Here is a 10389-nt window from a genome sequence, read left to right as displayed (position 1 = left end):
TCAAACAGCGCCTGTCAACTGACGCTAGCCCAAGTTTCCGAGTCAGGCTATGTACCGTCACTCGACATTCGAGATAACGCCCGGTCACTATGCACTCACGTGTCTTACACCTGCGACTGACCACTACAGGTCCCCACGCTGCCTCTCGTCTAACGAGCCTGGGCTATAACTTCTCCCTATGGTCATCGGAATCGTGTCTGGCGTCCACCTGCACGTCATGAGTAATGGTTCAACCGTAACGTCCAGCGGCATGCCCAAACTCAAGACATAAATCACCGCTGGTGTCTTCCCATTGTTACGTGTCACTCACGCACCTGCTTGAGCTCGTGGCCCTTTGCCACTAGCGTGTGCTGATAACATTTAATTAGATTCTAAATTTCTACTGGCACGATCATCCCGAATATCTTAGGTTAACCCCTTGGGTGTTTGAAACTAGCATCTAGTCAAATAAACCCCTTTAATTAGCAACCAAGTTACAATTTTACTTTAGGATAAACAGAATACCAGCCAACATAAATACAAAAATAAATGTTTAATACTTTGGAGTTTTCGTTTGGTATGGCAAAAAATTTAAATAAATCAAGCGCTTATCATAGTGGGCCTCATACTTACTAAGTCGTGTAAAATATACACATTTTTTTCAACATTTTCTGGGCTCTACTTTTGACATTTAGAATAATTTGGGTTTAGGTTTGCCTGTTGTCCAGAGTTTCTTCCAGGCATCTCTTCGGGGGGGAGGGGGGGGGGGGGGTTAGTGCTTGAGATGTTATTGTAGTGCATGTAATAGATTGAAATAATTGTGAGGTCAAGGGAACTCACTCTTCTGTATTAGTTATATTTATAATATTGTTATCTTGAGTGATGTCCCTTGTGTACTTCCTTCCGTCCTCTCTGTGTGTTTCCATCGTGAGGTAGTTAGACCCATTAAATGTGTTATATACAACCACAGGCTTCTGTCGTCAATCTATTATAACTGGCGACGAAGGATAAACATCTACTAGAAAGAGCACCTACTTACGCAAAAAAGAGGTTTGCTAGAGCTTATTAGCTAATTATTTCTAGAATTATGGCGCTGTATGGCCAAATAAAAGAATTTGATGCGAATGATGAAATCATTCAAGATTACCTAGAGAGGTTAAGCTTTTACCTAGAAGCTAACGACGTGACGATAGAAGCCAAAAAGAGAGCTGTTTTGTTAACAGTCATAGGGCCTCAACAATTTAGGCTACTAAAAGACTTATGCACACCAGCTAGTCTAACTACCAAGAGCTTTAACGAGCTGAGCAAATTGCTAACAGACCACCATGCGCCTACCCCATCAAAGTTTTTATGTCGAGCTAGATTTGACAGTAGGACTCGTCAACCAAACGAGTCGATATCAGAATATGTTGCTGCTTTACGTCATTTAAGTGAATTTTGTGAATTTGGAGAAACGCTGTCTGACAGACTGTGTGAAAAGTTTGTGACAGGTGTAAACAGCCCTGATATTCAAAGAAAGTTGCTGCTCGAGTCAGATCTAACATTAGAAAAAGCAATACAACTTGCAACTTCATTCCAGCAGTCATCAGATGCGGCGAAATCTCTTACGCCTTCAGGGATCCATGCAGTAAACAGCAGGTTAGTCAATAAACATCAACCCCATCAGAGCATTCCAACTTATGCTAAACAGCCTGCTCGTTCAAATCCTAGATCTAAATCTAGTAATAATTATCAAAAATGTCATCGATGCAAAGGTCCCCATGCATCTCATCGGTGCAAGTTCAAGTTAGCAACTTGTTATAAGTGCGGTAAGCAAGGTCACATTGCCAAGGCCTGCTTTGCAAAGTCTTCGTCTGTTGCTAAATCTAGCCAGTCAAGACAGTACCGCAACCAAAGGCAGCACTATGTTAACTCTCACCAAGACTACCTAACCCAACCAATGAACCACTCTACCTGTGAAAATGCTCAAACTGATTCGCAGCCGGATTTCAACCTGTTCTCTGTGAAATCAATAAGTCATGCTCCCATCAATGTACCAGTTAATATCAACGGTAAGAGCATCAGCTTCCAACTTGACACTGGAGCATCTCTAACAGTCATCACAAAGAAAGATTTTGACGCTGTCACAGGAGGATCAGTGTCTCTACAGCCGTGTCACAAGTGTCTAACAACATACACTGGTGACAATGTTCCGGTAATAGGAGAGTGTATGGTTCATGTAAGTTATAATGGTCAAAGTGTTAAACTTCCTCTTCTTGTGGTTGAAGGAAATGGACCGCCATTACTAGGTAGGAACTGGTTAAGTGATCTTAAGTTAAATTGGGAGAGTATTTGTTCATTGAAGAATGTAAAAGAATCTAGTCTTACTTCACTAGATAAAGTTATATCTGAAAATAAATGTGTTTTTGGTAACTCAGGTTTACTAAATGATAGAACAGTGAAGTTAAGCATTAAAGACACAAATCCAAGATACTGCAAAGCTAGAGTTCCACCTTATGCAATGAGGAATAAAATTGAAAATGAGCTAAGTAGATTGGAATCTAATGGCATTATAAAGAAGGTAGACTATTCCGATTGGGCGACACCCATTGTGCCAGTGTTAAAGAAGGATGGTTCTATAAGAATTTGTGGAGATTATAAAACTACACTGAATAAGCAAATAGAGCTAAATAGGTACCCTATACCTAACATTGAGGAAATTTCTTTGAATTTGGCAGGAGACAAATTCACTGAATTAGACTTTAGTCATGCTTACACTCAACTAGAACTGCATCCAGATTCAAAAGTCTATACGACAATAAACACACATAAAGGACTCTACCAATATGAAAGACTATGTTTTGGCATATCATCTAGCCCTGGAATTTTCCAAGCTGTCATGGACAGTATTTTTAAGGACATTCCAAATGTTTGTGTTTACTTTGACAATGTGTACATAACTAGTAAGAATGACACTGAACATCTTAAAACACTTGATAAAGTCTTGAAAATTGTTGGTGAAAAAGGTTTAAAGATAAACAAAGATAAATGTCAATTCATGTTGACAGAAATTAGTTTTCTTGGTTATATATTGAGCAAACAAGGCATCAGACCTCAACCTGAGAAAACAAAAGCCATTAAAGAAGCACCCAAACCTGAAAATACCCAACAACTAAGAGCTTTTTTGGGCTTGATAAATTACTATGCAAAGTTCATAGGGAATCTGTCTGGTAAACTATCACCACTGTACAAGCTGCTACAGAAAAATGCAACTTGGCACTGGGGTAAACAACAAGAAGCTGCTTTTAACACAGCAAAAGAGGCTTTGTCTGCTGACACCTTACTAACTCACTATGACCCAGGGAAAAGACTTGTATTGACATGTGATGCTTCACCAGATGGTGTAGGAGCAGTCTTGTCCCACATGGATGAGAAGGGTGACAGACCCATTGCTTTTGCCAGTAGATCTTTGAACCAGGCTGAGAAAAATTATTCTCAGTTAGATAGGGAAGGCTTAGGCATCATTTTTGGTGTTAAGAAATTTCATAAGTTTCTGTTGGTAGGAAGTTCACCATCATTACAGATCATAAACCATTGCTAGGTTTATTTGGAGAAAACAAAACCCTACCTGAGCATGCCTCACCAAGAATTCAAAGATGGGCTATCACACTAACTGCATACAATTATGAATTGAAATACAAACCTGGATCTGAGAATTGTGCAGATAGTCTTAGTAGATTACCTTTAAAAAACCAAAGCCTGAGCTATGTACCAGAAGATGTATTTGTTCTCTTCACTATCATGGATAACTCCAATATAAATGTGAATGATATTAAAAGAGAAACACAAAAAGATGAGTGCTTAATAAAAGTATATGAGTACTGTAAGAATGGTTGGCCTGAAGAGTCTGTGAATGATGACTTAAGGCCATATTAAATAAGAAATAAAAACCTTTGTGAAGATAATATAAAAGATGGAGAAGATACAGTCCATTATCAGTCAGAGTTGCCTAAACAAAGTATTTGTAACTTAATAAATGATTATGGTGATATGGCAATTTCAAATGTTTTAAAGAAAATACATTAGTAAGAAGGAATGTGATCATCAAACAACTTTGCTAACATCATTAGCACTTACAGAAACTAAAAGGGTAACATCAAAAGAAAAGAGAAAAAGATTTTTGCCATTTAATACTTTCAGATGCCAATTCAAAAAGTCAATCATGACAGAACACCCATTGAAAGAGAATTTGGTGTTAATAAGAATGTGTATCTAAGAAATTATGGGAGAAAGGAATAATGGATACCAGGTCAAATTGTTCAATGTACAGGACCTGTGCCTTATAAAGTTAAAAATAACTTGTGCAGATAATAAGTGTGAATCTGTCAATCCCACCAAGTCTGATCAGTTGACACCAACTCAGTTTGTTCCACAACCAAGTTCTGTTGATATGAGTGAACCAAGTTGTCTGGAGTCAGAAAATGTAAATTCTGGAGTTAATGATTTAAATCCTAGACCTCCTGAGATAGAGAATCCAAATGGTCAGAATATTGAGTCACCAAATCAAAGGCCACTGAGAAGGTCAAACAGGACAATCAAAGTCCCAAATAAGTTAGACCTATGATTCTAAAGGTCAAAAGGACTTTGACATTATTGTTTTGTATTTTGATTATGTTGTAGCATATTGTGCATTGTTTGTAAGGATGTAATCTACCATAGTGTTCATGTTACAATATAATTGGTGATTTTAGGATACTATCAATTGTTCTATTGAGAGATGTGTTATTGTGTTCTAAGGGTAAAGGGATGTAATAGATTGAAATAATTGTGAGGTCAAGGGAACTCACTCTTCTGTATTAGTTATATTTATAATATTGTTATCTTGAGTGATGTCCCTTGTGTACTTCCTTCCGTCCTCTCTGTGTGTTTCCATCGTGATGTAGTTAGACCCATTAAATGTATTATATACAACCACAGGCTTCTGTCGTCAATCTATTATAGTGCACACAATCACAGAGTTAAAAAATGTGAGCTCTGAATCGTATAGCTACCAATGAGGACAGTAGGGTAGGCCTGCTTGAAAGTAGAAGAGTTATTTTATTCTGAACCCAGCACTCTGGTAGGTTAAATATTGCACACACAAACTTCAGCTGAAAAGCAAAAGGAAGGAACCTGTTGGACATACTGAAAGTCATAATGAGCTCTGGCATAACGCCATCTTTCCCAGAGTTGGCCACTGCACTAGAATGTTTTCTAGTGCTCCCTTAGGAAATGAAAAACATTAAATTGTACATGGGAAATAGCTGTTAAAAATAAAATCCTCAATAAAAATTCATTTTTTTAGATGTTGTAATACTTGTAAGCTTGTTTAAGATCTACTAACTTTTAGTCTGAAAAAGGTGCCTATTTCCTAAAACTATATGAGGAAAAATTGCCCCCACCCCTCGACAAATTCATGTTGAACACAACAGTTGTAAAGATTTTTTAATGTCTATATATTATAAGAAGACTTAATACAGTAAAATTCAATGGAATTACGCCACTAGATTCGTTGGCTTGGTTAAACAGTTTGAAAATAGAACAAATCACTTTGTTGACCTCGAACATCGTGGAGTCTTCCAATACCAATACATCACCAACTGTACAGTTAAGTACAAGCTATAGACTATAGATATGGGTTGAATTATGATCGGGAGTAGTCCATAAATTTCACACGTCTCTCAGTTGACGTAGGTGGGGAGCCGATTTGCATTTTAGAAGTTTCTTAATATTAGTAGCTGTTTTGCATAAAACAAAATCTTTTGTAAATGTAATTGTAACGAAAATGTAACAATATATTATATTTAAATCAATATAATATTGACCCGTAATTGCCAAAAACTCTGTATGAAACAACGAATATTGTATCGACCGGGCTTCTGTTGTGTCCCTATGCAGAAGGGAAACAACTCAACAAATAAAAAATTAGAGAATCTTTCAAGAAAAAAATTGAGATAGCAGAAGGACGAATTCCAAAATGTGTTGTCTTTTTAGGAGAGGGCATTTTTAAAGTAACAATGAAAGGGTAAAAGTCCGGTAAAGCGTCCTGGACCCGACCCCCTCTTCAATTAAATATCTTGTATCGTGGTTGACCTTTGGGACGCCACTTGTGTCCTGGTCGTCTTTCTAAATCCCACTGTCTGCACCATCCACAATGCCTCTTCCATTATATTCTATTTAACCTGTCCATTCCAAGATGTTGTCTTCCTATTCAATTCTCCTACCAGTCTCTATTCCGTTTTCTAAATTTTGTCCTTGTCAAGTTATTAGGGTTGTGCAGCTGAACGAATTAAATCCCTTGATGCAACCAGGTACAACTTTTGTAATACACCTTCCAGTCCAAAATCATGTGCATAAAAAAACATGCTTTCTCACTGCAATTACAACAGCCAAATCTACTCAATAATGTAGCATAACATAGAGGAAGTGCAATAATTTAAATATGAATTTAAGATCATGCATCATTTGTAGCACACACAGGCTAATTTAATAGTTGACTCAGTTGTTTGCATCTTGCATTTAAAACTGCAGTAAAAATGTAACGGATTGTTAGTAGATGACCACCTTTTGAAATAAAACTGATTTTAAGTAAAAAAAAAAGACTACTGATGAGTAGTTGTAGTTGGTTCATAATTCTGTAAATGATTGCTGTATGTAAATAAAATAATAACATGTCAGGTTCGGTTCCTTACCACTGTAATGACAATTTTTAATATATTTTATGTTTTAAATCCTTAAAATAAATTACAAAGACAGAGAGTAATTAACAAAAGCTTTTAATTTCCAGTCATTTGCTTTTATTTACTTTTAACTTACATGAGTGATATCATGAGATGTAGGAAGCGTGACTGATGAAGAAGAAGAATTAGAGGTTGGCCAACTTTCCGCAATTATTATTGTATTATTGTTAGCTTGAATTATCATTGGTGCTCCGGGAGTCTGTGCCTCAAACAGTTGTCCATTAACAACTTGTATTGATTGCCCATCAAAGTTTTGTAGAGTTTGACCCAAGTCGATGATCTTTAATTCAGTGTCCTGAACACTATTGTCTGGCTCTTTTATCTTTTTCGGTCTACCTCTTTTCAACAAAGTTCCATTTTCATGTGATCTTAAATGTCTTCCTAAATGACCTTTATTGCTAAAAGCACTACCACATAAACTGCATAAATATGGTCGTTCCCCCGTGTGCATACGAGCATGGTCTTTAACCATATACCGCATGGAAAAAGTTTTCCCGCAAATATCACACTTGTATGGTTTGACTCCTGTATGGGATATCTTGTGTTTTGCCAGAGCCATCTGTGTCATATACCCACGGCCACACTCATCGCAGTGGAATGTTATACCACCCACTTCAGATTTATGATGCTTCATATGAATCTTAAAACTCTCTTTTGCTTTGCTGGCATAAGTTTTCCCACACACCCAACATTTTAAAGGTTCAGTACATGGACGGCCATTTTTATGCTTGTAAAATCCAAGCGAACTGTAAAATTTCTTTCCACAGTCCAGACATGTGTGTGTGTCTTTAGGATTCTCATGCACTTTGTATCTATGAAGCCTCAAGTAGCCCTGAGTGCTAAATCGTGATGGACAAAGCTCACACTGTATGGGACCCAAAAATGCTTCTTCCAATTCATCTTTTTTTACACAGGTTCCCATTCTAAAATGCTTTTCATAGCCAGCCCTAGTTCTGTATGATCGAAAACAATCACTACAATCAAAAGCTTTAGACTTTGGTTCATTCCCATGAGTGGAGAGGTGCTTTTCTAGTTCTTCTTCACTGTTATATGTCTTTGAACAAATAAAACAATACAGGGAAGAAATACACTTTCCATTTTTCATATGTTCTGCACAAGAGTTAATGCTGCTGAATCTTTTATTACAAAATACACAATTCCTAAGGTTTGAAGCCATACCTAATGCATTGCCCCATTTTCTTTTTCTGCCTCTTTTTTTATGCATCAGAATGACTGAGTCATCATTTTCCACATTTTTCTTATTATTAGGGTTGATTTGACTGAGATGAAGACCAATATTTTTTGAGCTTGATTTAGCTGCACTAATTTGGTGTGAATTGGGGACATAATCTTCACTGTCATCATTCAACTCTTCATTCCAATCATCATTTTCACTGTCTGTAAGTTGTTCAGTTTTTATCATGCCAGTATCTTCTTTTACATGTGAAGCATCAGATTTTAAAAGGTGAGGTTCTTTTTGGCCACCCAATTCCATAGACTTTGTTGATTTTATAATTCTCTCTTTCAATACACTTTTCCCTATCTTCTGTCTACTTTCTGAAACAGCACTTAAAAACTTTAGCCCACCATCTAATGATGCCCCCCATTTAGAAGCTGCAATGTCAGCAGCATTGTCTAAAGAAAATTCAGATATTGGAGCTGACATTAAGTCTTCTGTAGTTTCCACACAGTCTACTCCTAGAATAACCGGTTCTTCCTCTTCCTGGAATAAAAAAAGGTAATTTTATAGGAGGGTATCAATACTAGTAATTTTTAAATGACATCTAAAATATAAACTGTATTTTAAATATTACATGTTACAGAAATTTTATATAGGCCTACTTAAGATGATTTGCTGGAAAAACTATTATTATATTTACTTTAGAAAATAATTTTAATTTAATATACACCACAAGTAGTAGTAATGTAAAGGTATTTCTCCATTATAAATTTATTTTTACAGGTTAAAGTATTAAAAAATAAAACATACTGTCTTCACTTTAGTTTCCAGAATTTCACCAGTTTTTGCATGTACTTTTTGAACTGTTACTTTTCTGCAAACTACCATCTTAACAAAAGCTTCAACCATAGTTTTTTTCACAACATTTTGATCTTTATCCTGGTCTTCAGAAGAATCATGAGAAACTGGTGGTGCACTACCTTCTGGATTAATTTCATGATTGGTTGCAACTGGATTATTTGTAGTGGGTGGATGGGTTTCAATGGAATCATGCTCATTATGAAGAGATTCTTCCCCAAATGAACCACATTTTTCAACACTTTGCTCAAATTCTGGTTGTTGCTGTTTATCAGCATTGGTTTCTAATATATTACTGGGTGAAATATTTGAATTTAGTTGGCGAAGGATTGATTCGATGGCTTCAAGGGTAGTTACTGAGTAACCAAAATCAATAGAAGCTGCATTCAAGTTATCTTTGTTTTCAGCATCACCAGACTGAGAATGAATAGCAGCATCACTAGTTGTAAAACCACTTATATTAGTACCAAAAGCTCCAGGCTGAAGTTCTGTCTCCTGGCTAACAGGATATGATTTGATCTCAGGCTCTTGTCTTAAAGCTTGATGCAACAGACTTTTTGGCAGCAAACTTTTTAGTTTTTGTGAAGCTGAAAAATTGTTGGTGTTTAGCTGAAGAATAATTGGTTTATTCTGAGATGAACTGCTTGAAATAGAGCTATTTTCTGGACAGGATAACTTATCAGGTGTGGCAGCTATTTGTAAGTTGTGGTCCTTTATTGGGCTTTTTTTGGCAGCCATTTAAATAATTAATACACACAACCTGCAAAAGAAAAAAAACAACAACTCAGTTATAAATTAGTTAAAATTAGATCTAATCTAATACTCCTACTAAATTAATTGATTTAATACACAATCCTCTATGAGGTTTTTTCTTTTGCAAGTAAAGTAAGAAAAGTTTTTAGTTTAAGAAAAGATTAAGACTTAAGACTGATTAAGTGATTATTATTTATTATTACTAGATCTATTTATTACTGATTAAGTGCAGAGTAATTTGTAATGTTTATAGTTTATTATTTATAGTATAGGTAAGTCTATTAGACAGTCTAATGACTAATGCCTAATGGGCTAGGTAAACAACTTATTAACCTACTGAGGAGTTAAACGTTAATATTAAATATAGATCTAGATCTAAAACTTCATAACTGGCTAGGTCTAAAATAAACTAATAATTATTAGTCTAATATTTAATTTTAATATAAACTACTTTAAAAACTCAACAAAAATAAAAATATTTAAAAACATGGTCAAGATCAAACTAAGAAAATTTTAACTTTAGAATAATGGTCAGGCCTAATACTAGATTTATATATTTTTAAAGTAGATTATGTATCAATATTAGCACATTTGTTTCTAAAAAAAATGTCACACACAAATAAATTGCAATTTTAAATACCTAGAACTAGGCTATGTAAAGTAATATTATTATTATAAATTAATCTAATCTAATATTAATTTTACTCAAGCAACTAGGCCTATCTGAAGTATGGCGTATGAGTTGCCAGCTAAAAAGTGGGCACAGATTTCAATGTAAAAAAGGATGTATAATTCATCAAACTTGTAATTGAATGAAAAAATAAAATTTATAATAAAATATTCTCGAAATATATCCTATAT

General features: G+C 35.4%; 1 protein-coding gene across 3 annotated transcripts; it reads right to left on the bottom strand.

Annotated features, from left to right (window-relative positions):
• Window positions 1-6757: 6757 nt before the first annotated feature.
• LOC131940693 (zinc finger protein with KRAB and SCAN domains 5-like) lies at window positions 6758-10292 on the bottom strand. 3 transcript variants are annotated; one of them, XM_059299438.1, is made up of 3 exons: window positions 10234-10292; window positions 8728-9535; window positions 6758-8460 (listed from the first exon to the last, which is right to left on the bottom strand). In XM_059299438.1, the coding sequence occupies exons 2-3, from the start codon at window positions 9511-9513 to the stop codon at window positions 6805-6807; spliced, it is 2442 nt and encodes an 813-aa protein (XP_059155421.1). In that variant the 5' UTR covers window positions 9514-9535; window positions 10234-10292; the 3' UTR covers window positions 6758-6804. The 3 variants fall into 3 exon arrangements, with proteins under 3 accessions (XP_059155421.1, XP_059155420.1, XP_059155422.1); XM_059299437.1 differs by having other exon boundaries at window positions 10169-10286; XM_059299439.1 differs by lacking the exon at window positions 10234-10292 and adding an exon at window positions 9866-9987.
• Window positions 10293-10389: the final 97 nt, after the last annotated feature.

The sequence above is a fragment of the Physella acuta genome, unplaced genomic scaffold (assembly GCF_028476545.2).
Source record: "Physella acuta isolate Inbredline_101_S28 unplaced genomic scaffold, ASM2847654v3 ptg000325l, whole genome shotgun sequence".
Classification (NCBI taxonomy): domain Eukaryota; kingdom Metazoa; phylum Mollusca; class Gastropoda; family Physidae; genus Physella; species Physella acuta.
Note: the sequence above shows the minus strand (reverse complement) of the source record. Positions and strands in the feature narration are given on the sequence as shown.

Bases quoted from the DNA above. Each gene is read 5' to 3' on its own strand.
- LOC131940693 (XM_059299438.1), bottom strand. From the start codon at position 9,513: ATGGCTGCCAAAAAAAGCCCAATAAAGGACCACAACTTACAAATAGCT. The intron at 8,461-8,727 runs GTATGTTTTATT...TTTTTATTCCAG, and splicing joins TGGAAACTAAAGTGAAGACA to GAAGAGGAAGAACCGGTTAT.